Below are 27,377 nucleotides of genomic sequence, written 5' to 3'. Positions count from 1 at the left end.
AGACAGCTGCAACCTGGAATTCTCAGGGATTCGTTTTAGTTCTGGCTTTTTCTGTAGTACTCGGGAACAGTCAGGGAAAAGAGAATGTAACACTGGCTAACAACAGACGGTCCAGTTAGAGCTAAGGGCTAAAGGAAACGGAAAGTCCAGAAAACTGCAAAACAGCTGAAACACAGTTCATTTTGCAACCTGCCTTTGATTCATAATAACTTCAACACTGATTGATATATTTTATGGTGAATATTCTTCATGATTTTCATGAGGGTTTTTGACAAAATCTAATTATTTATTTCATAATTGCTTACCGTATGATGTTTTTATGATGTGAAACCTTTTGAACTGCTTTGTTGCTCAAATATGCCAAACAAATAAACTTGACTCATGACAATCCAGCTCTACGCATATTCAGTTGGTCAGTCAATACAGTCGATACCCAATATTACCCGAATATTGAGACCAAGAAAAGGCGGTCCAGATAAAACCTGGGATGACACGAGGATTATTGCAGATGTTGCCTGTCTTCTTTAGATATGTCATGGAGAGAACAGTTTTCTCTGTAAGCCGTGTGCTGTGAAATCAGGATCTAAGCCACAACCTCAGAAAACTGAAGAAAATGAAAGAAGACTGCTTTTGTACTCAGGATGACAAGTCTGGCCTGAGCACATGGACAACTCTCAGTAGAGAAGCGATTTGTCCAGGGCGTGTCAAAGCAAACACTTCTTTTCAGCACAAAGAGCCGCAGTCAGTTTTTCTTAAGTACCTGTTATTATCTCAGATAGAAGGTATTTGTAAAGATGTTCAATAGGTTATACAACTAATTAATATGATATTTTGATGGCATAAACAAATGGAAAAGGGACTAAAGTTCATAAAGCTGCTAAACATTGTCTCTCCTTTCTGCTCAATTCCAAATCAAATCTCTTTAAGTTCTTTCCTTTCATGTTCCATCTTGTTAAATCCATCTTGTTAAATGTTGTGTTCAAGTTGTGCTAAAGGAACTTAGTCTATCAGTATAACTATTCGAGCCTAAAATAGAATCTCAATGCTAAACATGTAGCAGCAGCAACGCTAACGTCAGCATCAACCATTTATACTTCAAATAGAAATGTGAATATATGTACTTACTCTTAAAATTGTGAACATTTTTAACATAATTATCTTCACTGCCTTATATTTTAGAGGCAACAGTAAATATTACAGAGAGAAATGGGGTACGTTACACCGTGTTCCATATTATTATGCAAATGATATTTTCTCAGATTTTCTCCGATGGTCAATGCAAATGACTGTCAGTATAAGTTTAATGCCATGGACTATTACAGTATAAATCAGATTTTACTGAACAAAGCTCCCCATGAGAACAGTATTTTTTTTTTTAAATAAAAAACTCAAAATGCACTGTTCCAAATTATTATGCACAGCAGATTTTCTAAACATTTCATGGATTATAAAGAACTGTAAACGGTCATTCTTTAAATGTGCAGCATTAAGTCATCACATGTACTAAAATCAAAAGTTATTTCAACCAAAAAGATCTTAACAGACTGGGTTCCATGTTGACAAAGAACCTTCTTTGATATCAGCTGCACAATTCTTGATCCATTAAACTTGTGAGTTCGTGGAAAGTTTCTGCTTGAATTTCTTTGCAGGATGTTAGAAAACCTTCCCAGAGCTGCTGGTTTGATATGAACTGGATTCCACCCTCAGATCTTCTGCTTGAGGAAACTCTAAAGGTTCTCAATAGGGTTGAGGTCAGAGGAGGATGGTGACCACACCATAGGTTTCTCCCTTTTATGCCCATAGCAGCCAATAACACAGTGGTATTCGTTGCAGCATTCATTGTCATAATGAAGATGATTTTGCTACTGAAGGTACGGCTCTTTTTTTTGAGCCATGAAAGAAATTGATCAATCAGAAAGTGCATATACTTTGGTGAGGTCATTTTCACACCTTCAGGGATGATTCTCTCTCCATGATTTCAGCCCAAAGCATGACTCCACCACCTCCTTGCTGACGTCACAGCTGTGTTGGGACGTGGCGGCCGTCCACCACCAATCCACTACTGAGTCCATCTGGACCGCCCACGGTTGCACAGCAGTCATCAGTGAACAAGTCTGTTTGAAAATGAATCTTCATGTACAGCTGGACCCACTGCCACCGTTTCTCCCTGTGAGCTCTGGTTAGGGGCCCAATAATAGGTTCATGTGCCTCAAGCCTCTGGAGGATCCTCCACCTTGAGGTTCCAGCAGTTTCAAATAACTGTTTGTAAGGGCATTTTAACAGCTGCTCTCTTAATCCAATGAATTTGTCTAACAGAAACCTTCCTCATTAAACTTTATCTGTACAAACCCATCTTTGTTCTGAATCAGCCACAAATCTCTCCACAGTACGATAACGCTTCAGTTTTCATTAAATATGTAATGTTTTCATACCTTGTCATATGGCTCTACACTATTTGATGATTTTCATCAGCAGAGATCCTTTCTCCTTCCACTATTGCTTGAAACCTGTGGCCTGCTTAATAATGTGGAACATCCTTCTTAAGTAGATTTCCTTTAATTGAGCTCACCAGATGAACTAATCAACAAGCTCTCTGAAATTAATTATAGTGATTCAAAGAGACCTGACACACAAATCCATCTATAAAATTGATAGTACAACAAAAACAAAACTTATCTTTATGACACTTCAATCCAATTTGCATAATAATGTGGAAAACAGTGTATATAATTTACAATAACTAGATTTGTAATTATTGATTTTTTTTAAGATCATCAACAGTTAAGTGGCAGAAAAATTTCAGTGTTGTGATATTTTCCTGTCTTTTTGACAATATCAACCCTTGACTAAAATATAATAATCAGCAAGAAAGATCTGAGTTGTAAACAATTAAAACAGCAAGAGAAAAAAAAAATGCTGCAGAAAAACTTGATTGCTTAGACAAGCTTCCCTCTTGACCTGGAAAAAAAAAAAAAAAAAAAACACACACACACACACGCACGCCCAAATACACACACACACACACACCCACACACATGGGTACTCATTACTGAACGCTTCCAACTCCACAGATCGATAAAAACTGGCCACATTTTCCGCCTGGATAATGACATATTTAATGAGCCTTCTATCTTTTGCTCTAATTTCCTGTCTTTTCATCATAGCCATTGTCCCAAGCCTGAGGAAGAGTTCATCAAAGGCATCACGGCATCATGGATGCATTTAAATGAGCATACGAAAGAAAGCACATGTAAGGCTCCCTGAATAAGTTAAAAGGGGTGTGTGTATGTGTGTGTGTGGGTGTGTGTGTGTATTGTCAAATAGGATTCCTGGGTCAGTTGTGCCAGAAGACTTAGGGTCAGGAAGCGAAAAACTGATTATTCTGTTGTCACTGTCATTAAATCAATGCCTTCCTGCTTGAACACACTCAAACGTATGCACAAATACACACACACACACACGCCTTCTCACATTCATATCAGATGCATTGCATATAAATGCACTTTACAAACGACATCGCTTTTCCATATCCAGACCGTATTTCCCTTGGACTTCCTCAATTACAGAAAGCACTTCCATGCACATAAAGTTTGGGCTCAGGACCTCCTGAGGGTGCTAGTGGGCATGCTTGATTGACCCTGCCTCACCAATCTGCCCAGCTCTCTGCCAGAAAATCAACCAATTAAAAGATGCAGGCACCACAGCAGCAAGAGGGGCCGGGGAGGGACGAGGGTCTGGGGATGAGGGGGGGCGTTAACAGAAGCTGCTACGCTGAATTTGGAAGTAGCTACAAAGTTCTAACCTGAATATGCAGGACTACCAAGCTCTGTTTCTGATGGGGATGTTCCGGGTTCATAAACTTTAACATTGAAGCGCCTTACAAACATTTTAAAGGGAAGTTTCAAACTTTTCCAGCATCACACTTTAGAGATAAAAACAATAAAAATGAACAAAAAAAATGCAGTTTCAATTCACTGTTACATATTACCATCATTAATTATGCATTGAGGTAGTGTTCTATATTGTACAGCAGTAATGTGGTAGATTAAAGTAGTAAAATTACAAATTATACACCTGACTGGTCTAAAAACAAAAATACTAATGTAACAAAAAGATCCCCAATTTCAAAAAACATTTATCGCACAAAATATGAGACAACCTTTATTTCTATTAAACAGATCAAAAAGTCATTGAACCATTAAATTCATTTAATTCGAACTATACAAACAAATTGTATTAAGGCAAATGGCATTACTGCTCAAATTAATGGCTTTAAGACAATATAAAAAGAAAATTACAGTTAAAAGTCAAATGTTCTAAAAGATGCCATTTAGCAAATAGAAATACTTTTGGTATTTCTTACTGACATAAGACAAGGCAGGTTTATTCTACTTTAACTGCCAACAGAGAGAAGTAAATGTGTCTGTGTCTTATTAGACATATAAACATCTGGCTTCAACTGTAGATCACTTTTTCAATATTTAGGTTTTTAATCAAACAGATTGCACCTTATCATAAAATGGTGCTGGCTGAATATCAAGCACTTTCAATCGATAACTTTACATAGAATTCAATCACCTTCTATACCTTTAAAACACCCAAATGAAATTCAAGCATTTCCAAGGATTGCAAGAGTCCATACTTTTCCCATATATACATATATATTTTTTTGCTTTAAATATTTTTAGTTGTTTTGAAGGTATAACAAAGCATACTCATTAAATTCTTAGGACAACATCTACCATGTTGACTATTGTTTTACTTGTAAAAGAATTACTTGATATACACATTTAAAACAAAACATTTAGCAGCTCATTAGTACAGTTTCTATTTCTGATTTTCTGAAACTCTGCAATGCATTTAGTGTTGTTAAAACTATTTTCTCCTTCACAGATTTCTTCTGCTGTTAGATATTTCTGATCATCAATCAAATGTTAAAATTGGATAAAGAACAACTGATAAAATATCTTCAATTTATGAATTCATTCATTCATTACGGGGAACTGTAATTGATTGTAATTGAAACTGAGTTATGACTTAACTCCATTTTTTTCTTTTTTTAAATGTTTTTTTTTTTAGAAAACAGCTGGATTCAAAAGCCAGGTCTGGTTATTATCTGACCTGTAGATATAATAAGGATTCCAACTAAAACCTTTGTGGTGGCTAAAGGACCAGAGTCCATGACACTCAGTCCACATTCAGAGTGTCATGGACTGGAAGGCCACTCAAAGAGGAAGAATCCTTTACTACACAAGCAACAGAAAAGCACATCACAGCTCTACAATACACACAGGAGAAAAGAATTTACAAAATATGTGCTATGGTATGACAAATCTAAAACTGATATGCTTGTCCATAATCACTATCCTTACATTTGTAGGAAAATCAAGGAAAGCTTGTGAAAGCATCAGAACTCCACTCCAATTATAAAGTCTGTGGTGTTAGCATCACATTCTGCTACTCTTCCTGAAATTTGGTGAAGTAATGAAGTAACATTTTATGGAAATATTGAAACAATGTCTCAAGACATAGGCAAAGAAGTTACAGCCTGGGTGCAAATAAATCTTTTCAGTGGAAAAGGACGTAAAGTACAGCACTAAAGTAACTTAAGGACAACAAAGTCAATGTTTCTGAATAGCCTTCATAAAGTGCTGATCTCATTCCCTTAAAAACATTGAGGGTAGAACATAGAAGGTTGGCGCATCCAAGGCAGCCGAGCCAACCTGACTCAGTTTTGTCATGAAGAAATACGTTTAGTCACGTTATTTTCAAATTTAACGACCTGCATGTAAAATTCAGAATTTGAATCAACCATATTGCTGCTGCTAACTGTAAGTCTCATCACCGCCAACTCAAAGTGTTTATCTCAGCTCTTACTCACATATGTTGGGAAAACTCGGGTGCCTCGTCGTTCACGTTGGCCATCCTAATTCGTACCGTCGTCGTTCCCGTCCGAGGGACGTCTCCCTTGTCAATTGCCATGACGACAAACTCATACAGGTGATTGGGTCTCTCGTAGTCTAGAGGTCCCGCTGGGAAGATGGTCCCGTGAGGAGAAATGATGAAATCTGGACTCAGGGTGTAATAGGTCAGGTCGGCATTCGGTCCGGAGTCGCAGTCGCTGGCGGACACTAAGAGATGGGGAACAGGAAGAAGGAGTTACAGAATGAAAAAATCATCACAGTTAGAGCTCAACTAAATTATTTCATCATTACAAACATCACGTTCTATTCTAAATTTACAGGATGGAGGTGATCAAAGAAAAAGTAAAAGACATTGAAGAGTAAGCAGAACTGAATGACATGAGCTGCAGTAGAAAGAACCCTGGACATCAAATAATTGGGTTGATTTCCTTTTTTTGGTCTCTTATTATAGTTATTTTGTTTTTCGACGTGCTACTGCTGAAAGAAAGAAAAATCAAGGAAATCTACAGTGTATTACGTAAGCATGCTAATGATAGAATAGAAGTTATGTTTCTACTTTCTACAATAGTGCAAAGTGATATTTGCACAGCAAGCATAGAAAACACTGTCATTTTGCAACATTTCTGCCCGTGCGGCTCGCATTGGGAATCCATGGAGCCCGGACCCGCTTGTCCGCAAATTGATTGCCTTGCTAAAACAGAAAATTCCACCAGGGATTTGAATAAGCATATTTTTACACTAACAAGAACATTTCCCCATCAAAAGCTCAATTCTCCAATTCACCTTACATTGCATTTAGCTCATGTGCCCGTACAAACAATGCACACACACACACACGCACACACACGCATGCACACACACGCCCACGCACACACACATATGAATAATACATGTGCGAGCACTCACACGTAACGAAGAAACAACAGCTAACAAAGTGGAATTCTTTATTGCCACGAAGCCTTAGGGCATTTTAAACAGCATCAAATGAATAGTTTGAGGGTAGTTAATTGAACAAAAGCTGGCAAAACTGATTTTTACAGTTTATAAAAGGGAGGTTTTTGAGGTTGCCATTTATTCACCTCATTTGTTCTAATCCACTATTTTATCTTATTTTGTGCAGATTGCTTCAATTGATTTTTTTTTTTCTTTTCATTTGACAGGAATGCGAACAATAATTAAAACTTTTGCAGAGTGTGGCCTTCGCTTTTAATTTCTCCATCCGCCAATCAACTGTAATAAAGTCACTTGAAAGAGAGGTATCGGAGTGTGTATAACCTTAGGTTTGATACAGAACAAAAACCATTTTCTTAAAACAAACCTCTCGTTGTGGGAACCAACTGCCAATAAGAAGAACTGCTGTTTTTGGGGTTAGAGGTTAAGTCTAGGACTGAGGGGTGAGCTGAGTTCAGGTTCGGTTTAGGTTTAGGTATGTATTGGTTTAGGGGGTTAGACTATAGAAAAAAATGAAAAATGAATGGAAGTCAGTGAAAGAGCGAGAACGAGGTTAGCTGGCAGAGGAGTGACAGTAGCTAAGATAAAACTAAAAATTGCTAAACATTTTTGATGACTTCCATTTTAGGGCCCTTGACTTCCACGAGGAAGTGAACTCTGTGGGACGGGCCGACCCTGGCTCCCTAATATTGTGAGGAGAGAATGCCTATTCATATTCAAAACTTGTTTTATCCTTTATCCTGGCCATCCTGATGAAAGAGATTTTGGGTTTTCTATGCCGATATTAAGGGGAGTTTGCCACAAAAACATCTGTTACTGAAAGAGAAAGTTGTGGTTGAAGATCTGTGAGACAATCCAGGGTCGAGAACAGTTGACCTTGTTCTTTCAGGGCCGACTGAAAGAACAAATACCTACACTGCAAAAATATCTAAAAAAATAAAAATCTCAATTTTACAATAAAATACCGGCAGCTGTGGTTGTCAGAATTTTATCATTTTTATGCAATAAAACTCTGACAATAGCTGGTGGTACTATACTGTAAGTTAGAGATAGTTTTATAGAGTGTACACGTCTCTGCCTTAGTGAGGGTGTAATTCTGGAGCATGCTGCCAGTGTGTGATCCCTGGACAGGAGAGACTAAAGCCTTCTGCCACCCAGGTGAGACTGTTTATACTCCAGACTAAAGTGAGATCCAAGGTCACTGAATGCACAGGATACTTCTTTTCCTTCTTTCTCCGCTTCCCCGTCCACTGGGAGATTAATAGGTAATCCAAAATCCCACATAGAGTTGAGAAAATGATCTGAAAAATATTTGAAAAAGATTTACAGTTCTTAGAGCTCGGGATTGTTGAATAATCAGTGCACAAAGGTTTCTTTATTGTTGTAAGAAGTAGAGGAAATTTCTTTTTTTTTTGGTTGGTTGGGAGTGTTTCTTGCCAGTTAAGACATGTGAATGTGAATTCGGTTAATTCATAATAAATGCATACTTTGCTGCAAGATGTAATTTTGCTCTGAGAAATGGACTCCTGGGGCTTTTAAATGTCTTAAACTGATTGTTTAAGGTGCGAGGAGAATCATTCACATCACACTGAAAATTAGATGATTGATGTACGGTAATGTTTCCCCCCCCCATCAGTACTTTGTTGCCCTGCGACAGACTGGCGTCCAGTCCAGGGTGAAACCCGCCTCTCGCCCAGAACGTAGCTGGAGATAGACACCAGCAACCCTCCCGACCCCATTAGGGACAAGGGTGAACAGAAAATGGATGGATGGATGGATGGATGGATGGATGGATGGATGGATGGATGGATGGATGGATGGATGGATGGATGGATGGATGGATGGATGGATGGATGGATGGATGGATGGATGGATGGATGGATGGATGGATGGATGGATGGATGGATGGATCAGTACTCTTTAAAAAAACACACAAAAAAAACAACTTCGGATTTTGTGAAAACTTGCAATGTATTTCAAATGAACGCTTTTTTAATTTTCAAAAAACCATTTTGTGAAGAACCACATGTCTTTTCCAAAGAAATCAAATAAGTTGTTACCTTGACTCATGTCCTGATCTATGAAACTAGTACTGTTTCTTAAACATACATAATTGACAGAAGCTGTGTATTGAAATAGAAAATATTAAAACACTGGGAGAAGAGTTCAGGCCAGCCTGTCAGACATCACTTTTTAAAATACACCATTTAGTCAGTTTCTTTATTACCTAAGAGATGAGCTTTAAATTCACCAAAGGAACAGAGAGAAAACGGTTTCGAAGAAGAAGGTATGCAAACACTTGAGTCTGCATTTGTGCTATATCTCATCTTGACATCACCAAGGATGAATCTCACAAGGAAGAAACATTGGGATACACGGTTTAAAGGATACCGAGTCAAGCTGGAAATGTTGGTGTCTTCTTCATGCGTTTTCTCTGATGTGAGGGATTAAAACTGAAGTCTGCATTAGGAGTTGGACAAAGTGCATTTCCGTGTGTTTACTCTGCAGTGTCCAGCTGCTTGAAACGACTGACAGGTTTGTGAAGTGCAGTTGAAATGCAGCAGCTATTCTGCTGGAAAGTGATGAACTACCTCTCATGCATTGAAGATAGGTGAAAAATGAACGGTAATAGTAGTGTCTGCCCTGAGTCTAACTGCATGCAGCAGCCGGCCACATGGCAAACGAGTCAATATTTAATTTACTAAGTACAGATTTCTACTCCTCAGAGCACCGTTTGAGCATTCATCAGAAAACCTTTTTGGAATCTTGCATCAAATTGTTGAGTTAAATCACTATAGAGGAGCCTGGAGGCCACAATGCACCAATGAGCCACAACAGTGAACGCCTCTCACTGGTTCCCAGCCTGGTCCTGTCCTACATGATGTAAAGAGACTTCATGCTCCATCACACTAGATTAAAAAATAAAGATCAGTCCAACACATTACAATAAGTTCTACAAACTTAACTGTTGATTGTGAAACATCTGAGGCACCATTCTCTGTAGGTTTGGGTTACTGGATCAGACATCATGTGACTCCAGAGCTCCATTCCTGTTCACTGACACGGGAATATTGTGACTACCATAATAAGTAGGAGGTTAGTTCTGCTAGCTTGACTCTAAGAGCTTTAACATCTACCTGTGCAGTTTGGTGAGTTTTAGTTCAGTTAGCACTAAAATAAGGTGACCTAAACACCTACACTCTGACGGATCACCAGTAGAGCAGGTGTTTAAGTCAGCTAACCATCGCTTTGTTGAGGCCACCACTTAAACCTCAAGCCCAAAAACCTTAAATCTGTAACGGAGCGAATGTTCTATTTTGTGGGGGAATTTTAGAGTTTTGTTGGTGAGACACCTGAACGTAATCTCAGCTCTTTTGGCTAGTGGAGCTGCTGTTAGTCGGTTGCTACAGCAACGAATATGAGTTTGGAAAGAAGACGACACAGAGCGGGAGAAAAAAGCAGTACATCAGTGGCTTTAAGTTTTTTTTTCCCCCCACATGTTTTTTTGTGTTATTTTTCCTTTACTGTGGCGCACTGCAGACGCTGTCATTTCCAAAAGTTTCACAAATGAACAGAAACTGAATTAATTGCCTCATTTGCTCATAAAACTGCGACAGACTGGTGAACTGTTCAGGGTGACCCCGCCTCTCGCCTGGAATGTTAGCTGGAGATAGACACCAGCACCTCCTGACCCCACTAGGGACAAGGGTGTTAGAAAATGGATGGATGGATGGATGGATGGATGGATGGATGGATGGATGGATGGATGGATGGATGGGTGGATGGATGGATGGATGGATGGATGGATGGATGGATGGATGGATGGATGGATGGATGGATGGATGGATGGATGGATGGATGGATGGGTGGATGGATGGATGGATGGATGGATGGATGGATGGGTGGATGGATGGATGGATGGATGGATGGATGGATGGATGGGTGGATGGATGCTCGTAAAACGTGGCAATAATCATATCAATCATCAAACAGGATGAAATACTTCATAAAGCAGAGGAGTCATAGCAGTTATGTAAAATTAAATTATTAGAAACATTTGTTTAACCCTCTGTTGCATTTTGACAGAAAAGAAACTATGAATATATTTTTTCAAATCCACAAATACTTGAAAATCCTTCAACGAATGTTGATAACTACCCATTTTAAGAATTCAAACACCAAATATATCTTAATTTGATTTCATGTGCACTGTGGAAACTGTCTCAGTGATGCAGTGGAAGTGAACGTCTGCAGTCTTACTTATTTCTGCTCCTGGGATTTCAACCAATCTGTGAAATAAAAAATTAACGGCACTTCTGGATTCTTTGCAAACTCCAGCCGATAGCTGAACCTATGTACTTCAGCTTCTAAAGCCGTTTTTCCTCATAGTTTAGATATGTCCTAGGAAAAAAAATATTTTACCTATTTACCTATTTGTACCTATTTCAACAATGAAAGTCTAACCATACTGCTTTCACTTTTGCTTTCTTCCTGATCATCGTTTCCCAAACCAGTATGCATGTGTGTGTGCACAGACAGGAGCTCAGAAGGGGGGACTCTCTCACCTCCTCTGTGCACCTGTTGATGGCACCAAACCTCCTACATCACACATCTCACAACCCCATCCACCAATTTACTCCCTGACTCACACACCATTATGTTACACCTAAAGATTATTTTATACAAACAGATCTTACAAACTAACAACATTCCACATTTAAGTCTTAAGAGGTTCTGGACCACAGCCTTCTTTGAAGTGGGTGAAGACTTTATTAACTCACTGCGCTCAACTGGGGACAAATATGGCCTCATGCTGGAAGTTAGTGAAGTGGAATAAAGAAGGGTTTATTTACACAATGTCAAAAGCACAGCCCTGATTTTTATTCATATTTCAGCAAATATTGTTTTGCTGTTACCCACTGCTAAAATCCCTCGACAACAACACAGCATGAAAAAAAAGGATTTCAGATAAAACTATAAGATATATTAAATAGAAGGATTAAATGTCAAGAACACAAACTCACAAAACTACTGCAAACTCACCCAAATGTTCTTACTTTTACATAATGTTCCGGTTAAAGAATGATGATGATGACAGTGAAGAGGGTGATGATAATACCTTTGAGCAAGGCAGCAACACAAGATGTAAGAGCAGCTGCCATGAGTCCAACACTCAGTTTCAGTTTAAGTATAATGAGCATTTCCAATGAGGGCTCTAAACTGCCAACTGTAGAAACGTGTTTCATTTTCATTAATTATTCTTCATTCACAATGTTGTCATTCTGCTACACTTTCTTTATTATTGGTATGGTATTAAATTATTTAAAGACAGTTTGCAATTTAATAGTCTTTAACTAAACATTTTATTCTGAACTGTTACGCAACAATCAGCCTTTACAGCCCAGATTTTGTCTCTATATTCCCTTCATGACCCCCTGGGAAAGAGTGTCCAAAGTGTGGCCCAGCGGCTGCTTGAGGGTCACAAGATGTCTTTGTCTGAACCTCGACTACAAAAAATAAAATAAAAAAATTGCATAAAGTTGGTTTTCCAGCTCAAAGTAGGAATTTTAAAACATCTCTAAAAGAAAATAATCGTGCAAAAAAAATAAAAAATATTCATAGCCTTTCAAAACAGCTACAGTTTAAAAGTGGAAGGTACAACACAAAGGACTCATCTTTTATCAACCAGGTTTTTCACATTAATTGAAGGTCCAGATCAAACTACTGAGAATATTCACAACCCATCATTCTGCTTAATATTAAACACTCCTGTGCTATGAATTTCAGGATGTGACTCAATATTACGTTTATGTGAAACCGTGATGTAAACCCAAATATTTGTTTGATTTTAGCCCCTATTTAGCCCCGTGTATCTTAATCTATTCACTATCTGCCGACAACAGAATAAGTATTGCTCCTTTAAACTAAGATTTTTTTATCCCAAAGTATGACATTTCATAACAGCAAGTAACAAAAGCATCCATGCCCAAACAGTGAACAAAAGTCCAGATCCACAAATTTAATCTTTCCTGGAACGATCCCAAATAAAAGTTGGAACTTTAAGTTCTCATACATTAACTAAGGCTGTCATGATACAAAATAAATCAATCAATTGCGAGATAAATTAAAATGAAGACAATAATTTCCATTTGAATGTTTGTGTAGTTTGCTTAATCTTTTAAGTGATGGTGCCTTTTAATGTAATTGAAAGATACTGCAAATGTTTTATTTTCTCCCAAAAGTCCCAAAAGGTTTTTCAGCACAGCAGCAGCAACATTCATATTGTTCCTGTTTACCCAGTCCGAGCCTATGATTAATATGTTTTGAAGGGCAATTCAGTTTAGAGACTTCATCAATCATTTTATTTATTGTGTTTTTTTTTTGTTTGTTTTTTTTTGGGAGGTGTGCGTGAGGTTATTTGTTATGGATATTGAAAATGCCTTCCGATTCCATGTTAAATGTTATTTGAAACTTAAAGGTTATTGATTTTTGAGAGGGTGTGCTTGCATTATTATGCCAGGTGAAAATGAATTCAAAACAACAATATTACTGTGTATCACAATCATTTCTGGGACAATTTATTTTCAGCAAAATTTGTTATCATGACATTTACCTTCATCCGTTTTTAGAGGCACATTTCTACGTCTTACAGGTTAGATTTATGATAATCGCTCAAAAAGTTGTTCAATTGCTACAAAATTGCAACAAAAATTACCCTGATTTTGCTTTTAGCGACTATACCCACAAAGACCTAAAACCGCAGTTGAACAGATCCAGCAGAATATTGGCAGAGCCACAGACAGAAACTCTCAGACTCTGTACAGAAAACATCCCTCCTACCTCAGAATATAACCTGTCTGCCACGGGCCTCACATTTGTCAGGAATATTTCCATGTGAAAAAGGAGAAACGAGGAATAATGTTTTCATAATGCGGATATTCTGTTGTCAGACGCCTGCTCTTTATTTTACACTTTAATACTCAACTTTTAGCTCTTCAAGTTGAATAGCTAGTGGCATTTTTAATTCAGAAGTGACAGGTTTAATCCCCAACACTGGCACCACGCAATTATTTATTCCAAGCCCACCTAAAGATAAGTGTCTGTTGAATTTGTAAGACTCTATTTTAAATATCAACTCGTCTTTCACTTTTTGGCAGTGTTTAGTCCAGGCAGCGTTTATACACTAACAAACAATTTTTACAAGGTTTAGACATATTCCCCAACAAGTTTATGCCCTGTGGAAAGAAATGTAAATACATTCCCAGAACAACTATCTCCCACGGATTAGCATCAGATTAAAGTTTAGGTTTGAACAGATATTTGCACTTTATACACTTGTTCCTTAAGGCACCAACAATTTTATTATGAGGGGAAAAGCGCAGCAAGAAATATGTACAAGAGCTGCCCATATGCTGTGTTAAATGTGGAGAGAGCTGGAACATGGAGCACAATCAGTGATGGGAGAGAGGATGGGTTTTCTGGGTTTTCAGAAGGTCTCACCCTGCAACAAGGAGGTTGCCGTTGTAACCATCTCCGGAACGCCGTCCTTGCTGTAAATCGACTGCAGGAATTCTGGAACGCAGTCGTTCTCATCAACAATAACAACTCGCACCTGGCAGAGAAAAAAAGAAGAATTTGTGTTCACCTATGGTAAAAATATGTTGCTGCAGCCATTTCTACTTTCACAGAAACAAAAAGCATAGAACATCAGGAAGTAGACTTTTCATGTTACTAGTTTCATTGCCATATTTTTTTTATGTTTATATTTAAAGTTTACTATGAACAATATATATACTGATCTGATAATATCTGTATCAGTCCCAATATTGAAAAAAAAAAAATTGTAGATTGGGTACCAATGACAATGTGTCCGATCAACAAGGGCAGATCTATTCAGTCTAATTCTGTTTTCTGCCATGAGCAACGTCATGCTTTAATATTTTTTTTACATTATATTTAGAATTCCTAATTGCGCTTTCTGACCCATTTGAATGAAGGTTTGTTGCAGTTTATATTTACATGTTTGACCAAAGTAGACAACCAATTGTTTTTGCCACTTTCAGTTTCTTTATAATTTATTTTTTATTGGCTGTTCTACTCCTAATTGCACCGACTAAACACATTAAAGTTGTTTTTAAATCTTTGAAGAAAACCTGTGAAGCTATTGGTGTATTTAAGTGTGTTGTACTGCTACAGTTGGCAACTAAATGTGTAATTCAGAACATTCATGTCTGTGTTTAAAAAATAAATGTTTTAAGACAATTCAGCTGTTTCTCCGTATCAGATCAGCTGTAAACCTCAGATATTGGTATCAAAACTCAAAGAAAAAAAAGGCTTTGCAGACATCAACCTACAGCATGTCAAGTAGCATTGGACTTTGCATTTCAGCTTCCAAAGTTGTATTTTCTTAAGAATATTTTAGATATGTGCTGCAGAAAAAATCTGCTAATAGAGACAAATAATTAAAGGTCACGTTCCAGAGAAAAATAACAGAAAATGGACCACAACTAGGTAGAAGTCCACTAGAACTTTGAATAGAAGAATGAATCATGTAAAAACTGAGGCAAGGCATGAAAGCTGTTGAATATTGGTGGACAGGCAGCCTTCACTTTCAGACATAGCATACTAGCACTAACCCACCATATGCAAGGGAGCAAGCAAAGGTCACAGGGTCAATTTCAGGTTAGTGACCTCATTCAGGGTGTGTTATACCTCCTTTCAGGAAGTTTTGCTAAACCAGGACAGGTCAAACAATTTATGGATTACAACGTTCTCATCCTTGCCAAATCCTGGCTGACATGGATTTGGACAAGTGGGCTCTGTGAATGTCCTTACATTGAAAAAGGCACAAATTAATATGGGATTTTCTACAATGAGTCCCCAACATGATCTGAAATAGTCCTGATCACGCTATGCTGTGCTGTGTGCTTTATGCAGGCTAGTCTGTTATATAAAAATGTATTTAAAGTGGGGAGTGACTGCTGTGTCTACGTGTCCTGGACCAAATCTGGTTCCAACACCAGACAAGTAGAGTAACTTTAAGCCTACCTGTGACCAGCAATTTGAATATTACAATTGAATACTATTATTATTATTAAGTATAAATGTCATCTGCACAGTAGTGATAGATGAAATTAGGATGATTAAGCCAAACCTTCTTGTTAGATTTCTGTAACTACATGTTAGAAACTTGAAGGTGTTTGCCTTTCCAAATGGAAAGTTATTATTCTCACCATTTCCAATCATTAGTGGAATATTTTCAAAATTTTGTGCATGCTGGTAATGGAAGTGCAGCTACTGGTCCTATTAGAAATATCTAAACTGAGAACAACAATACTCTATATTTTGAAGTAATATTCTGCTACTGCATACCCAGACCTGCCTGGGCGATCACACATATTAAAGTCAGTATGACAGCAGGAATTACTTCCACAAACACTCTTCAAAATTGGTTTCTTTACATCCAGAGTTCTGTAAAAATCTAAATTAACCGTATCCATAACCAAAAGAGGAGCTTCATTCTCCATCCGACTTGACCCTGTTCCTCCGGTTTACCCCCTCCTCCTCCTCTTCCTCCTCGGGGAGGGATCTGCTGTACTTCAGTAGGTCAGCACAGTTCCTCTGAAGCCCTGAGCTAACAAAAGACACACGTGTAAAGATGACTTTATAATGTGGAAGAGACTAGGCTGTGCTGACACACTGTAATGTCGCTCCGTTCATTAGGGACATGAAGGCCAACAAAGGCTACTCCAGCAGATGTTGACTGCTTGCCCAGAGTATTCAGGAGCAGACAGTGGAGACTGGAGCTGGCAGGAAGCTTCGGTGACCCCTAACTATCGTCTTTTCTTTCGCATAAACACACCAAACTATGACCAACCACTTTAACACACACACACATGCACACGCACACATACGCACACACATGCCGTGAGTGGTTTGAAAGTACAGCTGGTATTAGGTCTGGGTAGGTAAGATGAAATTCTGTAATATCAGTTAATCCTTCAGCAAAGATCAGCTTCAAAGCAACAGACGGAAAGGAAATAAATTGTGACCATGTCAGCTCCCTGAGGTGATTGGTGTGCATGTCACTGTCAATCTGCTGCGGTGTGTGCGCGGGCGTGTGTGTGTGTGTGGGTGGGGAGCATATAAGTAGTGAAAAGGATGCAGAGATACACATCCACATGCTTAAGTGATTTTTTCCTTAAAAAAAGCCCACGTGTTTCACTGAGTTTGATGATTAAAACTAAGCTATGGAGCTGAACAAATGTCACTCAGATGGAGAGTTAAAACCAGATATTTTAAAACTCCATAATAAAGTTTGCTTTTGTTTTTTTTTTAAAGTAATATAATTGTTTGTTGTTTCAGGTCAGTTGGAATCGCCAAACGTATTTTTTACATTTCTTTACTGAAAGCTAATGCATAAACTGCTTAATGTACAGTCAGAATTTAGGTGAAAACTAAATCATCCAGATAATTTTATGAATAAAGATAGATGGGTGAGGTAAGGCGTACCAGGGATATGAATTTGATCAGCAACATAGCATTATAAAAGTATACTGTTAGGGCTGACTAAAAATGTTGCTAAACACCAAAGACAAATGTTGCTTCCAAACCTTTTCTCCAAAACGTAAGAAATGCTAACTGCCTTGAAGAAATGTATAAACGTATGTAGCAATAGCTACTGAGCATGTTTTTTTTTTTTATTTGCTCTTTACTTTTTCATTATCTCTAAAATAAATTTGCACTTGTTTATAAATATTGATCAGCTTAATAAGCTGAGCTGGATAAAATCCACCTGGTCTGTTCAGCTCTGCTGTTACTGCGGCAACAGGAGAAAACTTTATTCTCCATCTATCGTCCTAGTCCCACCTCACTGATAGAGGAAGAAAAGCTTCAAATAACCTCAGAGACCAGAGAGTTGAGACATTTTGACAACAACCAGCTGCATGTGCCTGTAGACCTGTTGCTATGGAGCAGTGTGTGTTCAAATTACCTGTTGTTGTTCTTGTTGTTTTCTTAGGAGTTCCCAGTAACAGGTTTTATACAAGGGATGCAATGCATGCAAAGTGAAAAACTTGTTTAATCCTAACTCGTGCAGGTTTTTAATGTAAATTAAACTGAATAATGGAATAACGTCATCAGATCTGGGGTTATTAATAAAATATCTGTGGCTTCAGTGTCTCAGTATCACAGGATCCTGAGATTCTAGTATCCTGCATCTTTTTGTGTATTTTCACCCCTGACAATCTGGTGGACTCGGCTCAGTGTTGCGTCTACCAGCATTTCCAGATGCTGTGGTTCACTTTCCCACTGCACTGTGTCAAACTAACCAATCTATTTGAAAAACCTGTTCCCCTCCTCACCTGTGGTGGTGCTGTGCCAAGAAGCACTGGAGAAAATAACACACAAACCTCTGAAGAAAAGATGAGCGCGCAACTTCCTTCTTCATGAAATGTAAGCAAAAATGGATTTTTGTGTCAGATTTTAGTGGTTGGAGGATTTTTTTCTTTTCTGTCTTTAGTAAAAAATAAACCACCAGCCATTTCTCCCTTAACTACTAGATGTTTGTTTTTGTTGTATTTACCCCAATCCCCCTGCACTGTAGTTCAATTCCTGCTTTTGGAGCAGTCTCCGGTCTGCTAGGCGTTCACAAACGAATTCAAACCACACCAGAGTTCACTTCAACCGAACCGGGACCGAGGTTTGTAGGCGAACCAGCGTTGGATTGCACATTCACACTCCCCCACACGAACCAGACTTTCTACAGGAAAACAAACTAGTTGGACTAAACAGCACTGGAGTGAACGCACTATTAGACGTGTTCCACATCCAACACACGTGTATCAAGAGGGTGAATTGCCTCCTCAGCATGCAGTCAAGCTCTCCAGACTTCTCCAGAGTCCTGCTAATGACCTGAATGTTTGATTCGGGCGTGTTGATGCAGAAAGACATCTAAAAGTTGCAGTACACCGGCTCTCAAGGCTGTAGTTGAAGACCCTTAGTCTACAGCCTGATTCAATGTCACGTAGAAAGAGAAGAGGTCTGTTTGTACTGTGTACATACATATTGGGCATCAGCTCTACATTCTGAGTGCATCTGCTCCTTCATGACCTCCAGGTTGTCCATTTTGCTCCAGCTATGATGTTGATGAAACAGTGCAGGCGATAGGACTAGGTCGCATATCGACTTCTTCTTTTATTTTTCCTTCTGGTTCCTTCGGTGTCTGTGTTTATAGCTCTTCTGTCATTCAGCCCACACTCGCTGGAAGCAAAATGTGAAATGCAGACACAATTTTTCTCATTGTTGCTCCCATCTTTCAGGCTTTTACAGAAGAGGGCCTTGTAAAAATAAAAATAAAAAAAATAAAAACCATCATTGAGAGTTTTTGGATGAAACGTAGAGATTTTCCCTTGGAGACTGGTGACAAAGAGGCTCCTTTAAACAACACTATGTTTTCAACAGACACTCTGGTCTGCTATCTATTTTATTTTGGACCTCTTCTCCACTGGGATCTCTGCTAAACAGCATTCAGATTCATCAGTCATACTACCTTTTCTACTATTATTTAATTTATGACAGCGTACAAATAAGCCAAACAATAACCCATGACCAACCAATCAACAAAATCCAGCCATTTAAAAAAAAATAAAGTGGATTTTGGTGAAGAGTAGCAACAATAAAAAATTTTTTTTTAAAAATCCCAGTTAATCAGAGGCAGGAGGCGGGGTTTAGCGCTGTCAGTCACAATGTCATGTGGCTGCTCATCCTCCCTAACCTTGCTCTGTGCTCTGCTGTAACTAGCGATAAGTTTCGTAATGATAAGTTGTTTCTCCATCATTATCACATTTAGTAGTGACTGACAGCGCTAAGACCCTCCTCATGGTTCTGATTGGTTGTTTTTGGTCAGAATGTTGCATTACCTCAGCTATAGTTCAGGGAGGAGATTGATTGTTTTCACAGATTATTTGTCTCATAACAAACTGGGACAAGACGGTGACAGTTTTAACAAATATTGAGAAAACATTTTTTATTAAAGTTGCATACTTGTGTAAAACGTGGATAAAATGCAACTACGTAGCATTTTTTGAGAAGTCTGGATTGCTTCATGAATATGTTGCATGTTGCCTATGACTGTTTCTCGTGGGGAGAGACATTTCAGTAATCTAAAACTAATAGAAAAAATTTGAGCAACCTATTTGCATACTGTATGCAGACTGTAGGATGTAAAATTTATGAGCAGTAAATATTGTGTTAGTATCAGTATTGGACCAAAGAAAGCAAGCCTTTAAAATTATGAAGCTTTTGATGAGTCAGATAAACTCAAGAAAATGTAACAGCAGCTGCAAAGAGGGGTGGGGATGACATTTATTGACATGGGGCTCATGATTCCTGGCGGCGCCCCTGGTGTCAGGTGGTAGCAATAGTAGTGAGGTTAGGTATTTCAGTTTCCAGAGCTGCATTTTTTTTGAATATTCAAAAAAAATAATTAATTAGTTAAGCAAAGGTACCATGAAGACCAGGGAACATAGCAGATCAGCAATACAACATAAAAGCAGGATCAAGTTATAAATGAATACCGTAAGCTTGGAACATCTTATGGAGAGCTATTCAATCTGTCATCTAAAAATAAAGAGGGTGAGACAACTGCAAACCGACCACCATGCACCTACACTGACAGGCTGAACAAGGAGGCCATTAATCAAAGAAACATCCAAGAGGGTCGTGGTGGATCTGGAGGAGCTGCGGACATTCACAGCTCACCTGGCAGAATCTACCGGCATGAAGAGTAGTGATTCTAATCCAAAGATACTTCATTTATCTCAAAAGGAAACTAAATATTATTCAATGTTCTTCAAAGAGTTTATGTAGATTCTACTAACAGTGGGCAGAAATTATCTTCTGTAGAAGCCTGTATTACAACAAATTTGAAGAAGCCTCTGACTGAAGACTCTGTTTTTCTTTTAGCTTTGCACTTCATAAATCTGGACTTGTAGGAAGAGTGTTAGCTGTATAAAGCTGATGGGAAGTTGGACAGAAGTACATACAATGAAAGCCCAGAAGGGTCAACAAAATGCAAAAAGCAAAACCCAAAAAAATAAAATAAAATTACGGCAGAAGTTATGCTAAAGTGGAAGTCACAATACATTTGCTAGCAAAATGTCCTCTGTGACTGGTCATATTGTGTTTTTTTCACATTTTACACACCAATAGACTGAAATGTGGTGGCTTCCCAGCTGTTTTCACTCCCTAGAACACTGAACCAAGAGTCACCAGGTCCAGCTTTATACGGTGATAGATGTGAAGAATGTTTGTTTTTATGAGAGCGTTATGATAGCTCACTAAGATGTATGGAGGCACAGCATGTGTGTGTGAAACAGGGAACCAAGATTGTAAGAGCAGAAAGAGGAAGTCAGCTGTAATAATGCGAGATGAGTGCAAACACACATAAACCTAAAGGTGTGCAGAGTCACACACTTAAGAAGCTGCAGGCAGGTCTCAGGCTGGTTAGGTGACTAATGGTGCCGATGAGCCATCACTCCCGGAGTGAGAAACTTGAAAACTACCTGCAAATTAAAGTCATGCTCAGTGAGTCCAGCGCGCACACACACACACACACACACACACACACACACACACACACACACATATATATATATATATATATATATATATATATATATATATATATATATACTTTGACAGCAAAAACCATATTTATTTCACAGCAGATTACATTCAGAGGCAAAAACGTAGAGCAACAAAAACTGAAGCAAACGTTTGTTTCTCAAATTGTCCTTGAAGCATTTTTTCTACCCACTTCCGATATCAGGACTGCATTGACGTTAAGTAACAGAAAGTGGAGGACATAATGTTTTTTTTAAACAGCATTAGCAGTCCATGCATGTTCGTTAACACTGCTCTTCTCCAGCTGAGGATGAAACAAGCAGCAGAGCAAGAGGGATCAATGTCAGCACAGCTGCCATTTAAAATATAAAGCGAAGATGGAAAAAGGCAGAGCGCCCACTCTGGGTCTGGGATGAGGTCCTGCCCATTCAGGTCTTGGTTTGGTTGAAGTGAACTCTGATGTAGTTCGAATATGTGAACACCAAGTGGACCAGAGACAATTACCAAAAGTAGGAAGCGGAGTTCAACGTAGGGCATTCTGGGTAAATACAACCAAAACAAACATGCGAGTGTAGCGCAAGTGGGAGAAATGATTTGTGATCTTTGACCAAAGACAAAAGAGAAGACCTGCAACTGCTAAGATAATGCAACTCCATTTTTGTTCACATGAAGAAGGAAGTTGCGTTCAGTGTCTTCTTCAAAGGTTCTTGTGTTGTTTCCTTCAGGGATTCTTGGTGCAGCAGGAACATTATTTCATAACTTTGGTTTTCATTTGAACCAAGTGTGCCTGACTACCAAGTGTGAAAACACTGTGAAATTAACTTTTGTGTTTCAGAAAGATTTGAATTTTCAGGTTTTTCTTTTCCAGGTACCTTTAAGAGGCTGCCATTAAAATGGAAGTTTTCTGCATATTAAAGTATTGCAGGATAAAGAGGATGTGCTTTGTTTTTTTGTTTTTTTTTTACAGTGACTGTAGTTTTTGCAAGTCTGCTGTTCTCAGTCAACCTGGCAGGTGAAATCCACCTTCCTGTGACAACATGTCAAACACGGCTTGAATAGAACAAGCTTTACACAAAGCCTCTTTCAATCAAAGTTTGAGCAAATCCATGAGTTTTGGGGTTTTGTTTTTGTTTTCTTGCATGTATTACTTAAAACTCAACAAGCAGTCAGTGAACTGACTTCATACTTGTTGGAGCATGAGGATGTCACAATCTGTGCTTTTCCACTTGGCTTTTTGCTCATGTTTTAGTCTGTACTCTTTTTTTTTTTCTGTTTGCTATTTCTACTTTAAGAGCTTCTGGAGACTGTTCATTCAGAAAAATAGCTTTTGTGTCAGTTTGTTTCCCTCTCTTAGCTTTATAACAGCTATGCTGTGAAGCTAAGAGAGCTTTACCACATTCTTGATTTTTTACTGATTTCATGCGTTCTGGACTACTTCCTACTCATCCCACTGGTTTGTTTTCTTCCCATTTATCCCAGCTGGGTTTTATGTTCTGTGTCCTCTTTACTTGCATAAATGCTAGAACTACAATTTCTTTCTTTCTATTTTTTTTTTATATCCTGCTCTGCAGCTACTTTGCGTTACACGCTCCACTAAGTAATCTTTTTTATTTGGTCTCCTGCCTGCCTTGCGCATTTAAGCAGACCAAAGCAGGCTGGACTTGGACAGACAGAGGCAGATTTAAATGAGTAACTGCCTCTGGTTTCCATTTACTGTAATATAAATGAATGAAAAAACAAAAACAAAAAAAAACTGCTGATCTGCTTTCAACTCTTAAGAAAGGACTGTTCACATCAACATGCAGAGAGCCTTTAAACCTGTACTCTCAGTAATCATAGTAAGCTCAGCTGCACTTAACTCATCAGCTATAAATGCATCCTGCTATTCTCTCAAACCCTGTGTATAGATCACTTCTGTAAGCTTTCTGTGGGCCATTTGAAGGCTTTAGTAGTTCCTGTTTGTCATGAATCAATAGTTGCATGGCCATCTTTCAATGTACTCTGGCTGTAATGCAAGGTTTAATACTGTTTACTTGCTTTCCCAGAAAATCTTTGTTCCCCACCATGCAGTCCTGAATGAAATTAGGCTAAGCTCTCTATGGTATGAATACAAACTTTCAGGTTTCAACTGTAGAAGGTAATGTAGTTTAGAAACTGGTGAACTGCAGAAAAACAATATTTTCAGAGACTAACTCAGAGTTATGCAGGAACATGGGGGTAATAAAACAAATATAGTCTTTAAAAGTGAAAGACCTCTTAATCCAGGCCTGGCTAAAGATCTTAAATGGCAGATCATAGATACATTAAAAGTCCATTCATTTGTCCATCCATGCATCTATGACTTTCCACTTTTTCCAGGCATCTTTACTGGTGACGCTACCAGGGGTCAGGTCACCTCAGCAGGGAGGGGTCCATTCTAACCAGATGCCCAAGTCACCTCAACTAGCCCCTCTCAATGTGGAGAAACAGCAGCTTTACTCTGAGTTCCTCCTGAATGACCAACCTTCTCATCCTATCACGATGACATAGGATCTTGATCTTTCAGTTAATATCCAAAGCATGTGACCATAGATGAGATTAGAAATATAGATCACAGGCCTTCTGACAGTAACTTCTCCACTTGGGGCAGGTCATCTTCCCTGATCCAGACAAGGAACTCTGTTTCTGGCTCAAGACCAAGCCACAAAAATGCCCCTCAACATTTTGGCTGCCCCTAGAAATTCTGTTCAAAAATGTTAAGAACAGAATCAGTGACTAAAGGCAAGCTTGGTCTAGTCCAACTCTCACCGGAAACTTACTGCAGATATTGCAGACCAATCTCTGACACTGGTCATACTGAGACCTAACAGCCCATGTCAAAAGATGCTTTTCCACCACTAACCAGTTTGGTCAAAGTCCCCCCATTGCTACAGATAAATCCCCAATCTGTCTATCCATCTCTTACTCTATCCACCCTTCATTCATATACAGTTTAACATATGAAGAAACTTGAAATTCTCCATAACATCATATATAGGGGAGCTGACTTTCATCCTGGCTCCTAAACACTCAGCTATGAACCGCTCTAGTACACTCTACAGATCATAATAATACTAATATTATTCCTCCTTAGTCAAAAGTTTAACGATGTATCGGAGCCTCCTTCTGTTTCATTTAGCTTTATTACACCATTTCTAATCAATGTGTACAACATCATTGTTAACTGACAGTTATAAAATATAAGTGAAAAGTCATAAGACATAGGAACATAGATCATAGACCTTCTGACAGTAACCAAGTGTTCACCTGAAAGGTCAAACTGTGGAATGTTCAGAGAACACACTACACACCACAGAGTTGTGTCTCAAATGATAAAGGCTAAACACAGCACAGCATGTTAAACATTTAGGTTCATGGCAGTAAGTTCAGAAAAACAGTTCTGCTGTTTAGGAAAGGTTGACAGGACAGTGACTTCTGTCTAACTGGAACTTGAAAGCACACCGAAGCTTCAACACGTTTAGTAAAAAAATGCAGTCTGGCGAGAGAACAATTGACTTTTTACTAAAAACCCAAAGAATGATGTTCAGTGAAAATCAAATGACACATACAATGAGAGGATTTATGGATGGAACGAGATGGCTTGAGTAGAAATTGTAGGTGTGGCGAGTGAGAAGTTGCATACTTCTATTTGCACAATATTTAAATTTTGAAGCTTGTGAAGCTTTTGAAAAGGGCAGTCTCAGTACAGTGGTGAGCACAGAAACAGGACTGAAAAGCATCAAGGCGATTGGTCATTTTTAAGAGCTATTTAAATGTTTAAACATTTGGAAGATCGGAGATTGGCCTGTAATTCTGCAATAGCAACTTTGTTGGTGTATTGTTCTTTTTCACTAGAGGTTTGATAACTGCTGTTAACGCCTGGGGGAAAAACAAAAAACAAAAAAAAAAACACAACACCTGACAAGAACTATTGACACAGCTTACTCACATATTGTACTAAAATTGGACTAAAGTAAAGCTACTAAAAAGTTTGCTGATAACTTGGTTGGGCTGCCTCGACTTACTGATACTGAATATCTTTGTATTTGTCTAAAACAGTTGAAGATAAAATAGGAGGACCAATAAATGAAGATACAGGAAGTAGTGGCTGCAAATAAAAACAAGCTGATCAATGTATACATATTGTGTCAAAGCTCATGACATGTAATTTTGCAATAACATTGAAATTTTTTTAAAAAACAATACAAGAGATATGAGGAATGTCTAATTGTTTTAGTAAAACAAGGAAACCTTTTCAAATCAAGAATTACCATTAGTCTTTAATTTTCATCTTCTGAAAGGAAAAAAAAATGAGACCACAGAAAGTTAAACATAATGATAAAACTCTGTGAGGAGCCACATTATTAATCCCAATCAACCTAAACTCCTTAGAGCAGTTTGGGTTTCCAGCATAAGTTTCCATGGTGATAGACAGAGGTAAGAAGGGAACCAACATCATGAAACAAACAAACAAAAAACAAAAAAAACTAAACTCTGACCTGATTGAGTAGAGTTAGCTTAACAAACCACTAAGTTTGTTTCATAGTAGAGGCCTCTAGGCAGCTTACAGTGAGTGAACTGATCAAGAACTCTATATACCAAAATATAGGGCAATCCGTCAGACAGCTGAAAAGTCATTTCAATCTGGGTCATGCACAAATTAAAGCAAAGTCACGATCAATTATTTCCAGCTACAGTAGCTACAAGCTGTTCTAAAAATGTCTGAAAACGCCTCAGAGGTATTTAGTTTTTTGTACACTGCGTTTTGCCCTTTGTGCAGCTGTGAATTTTAAAGGTAGGATTCCACGGGTTCTACCACTCTGGCAGCAGGTTTACTGAACATCTTGGTTTGTACGTTTATGAGGGAAGACTTAAAGATTATCAAACATCTACAGGCTTCACCCGTAGCAACCTGTGACTCCAGAAGAAAGAGAGACACCATGACGTACAACAAGTACATGCACTCAGGTGATCTTCATTCCAGTCACTGTGAGAATACGAGCACCGCTTGGCTGGACCTCTGTTGAAATAGGTCAGTTACAAATCGCTTATTTTATGTTACATCTTTTAATTGAATCTTCATTAATTTTTGAAAAAAATCGGTTGCCACTTTGACATGAAATGCTTTTTTGAGTCCCTTTGGGATTTTCCCTCATCTCCATCTATAACACAACCCTCTTACACATATATAAAAACACTTAAAATTTTAAAAACAAGGAGTACTTTATATAAACACTGTATGTGAGATTAAAACATATTAAAACTAAAACATGCAAAGCTAAAACTAAAATGGATGAGACAAAGGATTCATGTTCCAGTAATACGTCTGTGTAATTGAGGCAAGTCTTGCTTTTTTTTTCTCATGCTAGAAAGAACGTTGAGACAAGCAGAGCCATCTTGAGAGAAAAATGGAAGATTCAAGGATTAGGATGCTATAAACGCCAAAAGAAAAGAGCTCACGCACACCCTGCCTAAGGTTTCCTTTTCTTTTCACCTGTCTAGTGATTTCTCACCTCTGACTTCACTTCTTCTTCCCTAATCCATCATTTTTCACTCTCCCACTCTGCCTCCACACAGGCGTCTCAATCTCCGTTGGCCACAGAGTCCCAGAGTGGAGCAGCTGAGGACAGATCAGTTCAGCAGGACATGTTTTAGCCCGAGGCCAGAGTAATGATGGAAACCAGACCAGATGCCTCAACGCCCGCAGCACTCAGCCTCTGTTGTGCCTTACATCCTGACAACATGAGGAAGTCACTGGGAGCCCCACAGCTGTCATTCCCAGTCAGACAAATCTGTTAGGGCTTCAGTGATGAAAGGGTTTACACTTTTTAAGTGGACACATGCCGTTATCTTCCAAGT

General features: G+C 38.5%; 1 protein-coding gene across 1 annotated transcript in view; it reads right to left on the bottom strand.

Moving 5' to 3' along the window:
• The window catches only part of si:ch211-186j3.6 (neural-cadherin), a 300,924-nt gene that overhangs the window by 180,879 nt on the left and 92,668 nt on the right, over positions 1 to 27,377 (bottom strand). The window contains 2 exon segments of the mRNA XM_044098247.1: positions 5,882 to 6,131; positions 14,376 to 14,487. Of these exon segments, the coding sequence (XP_043954182.1) occupies positions 5,882 to 6,131; positions 14,376 to 14,487 (362 nt within the window).

This window comes from Gambusia affinis, linkage group LG02 (genome assembly GCF_019740435.1).
Source record: "Gambusia affinis linkage group LG02, SWU_Gaff_1.0, whole genome shotgun sequence".
NCBI lineage: Eukaryota > Metazoa > Chordata > Actinopteri > Cyprinodontiformes > Poeciliidae > Gambusia > Gambusia affinis.
The sequence above is the reverse complement of the archived record's forward strand: the minus strand, read 5'-3'. Positions and strand labels throughout refer to the sequence as shown.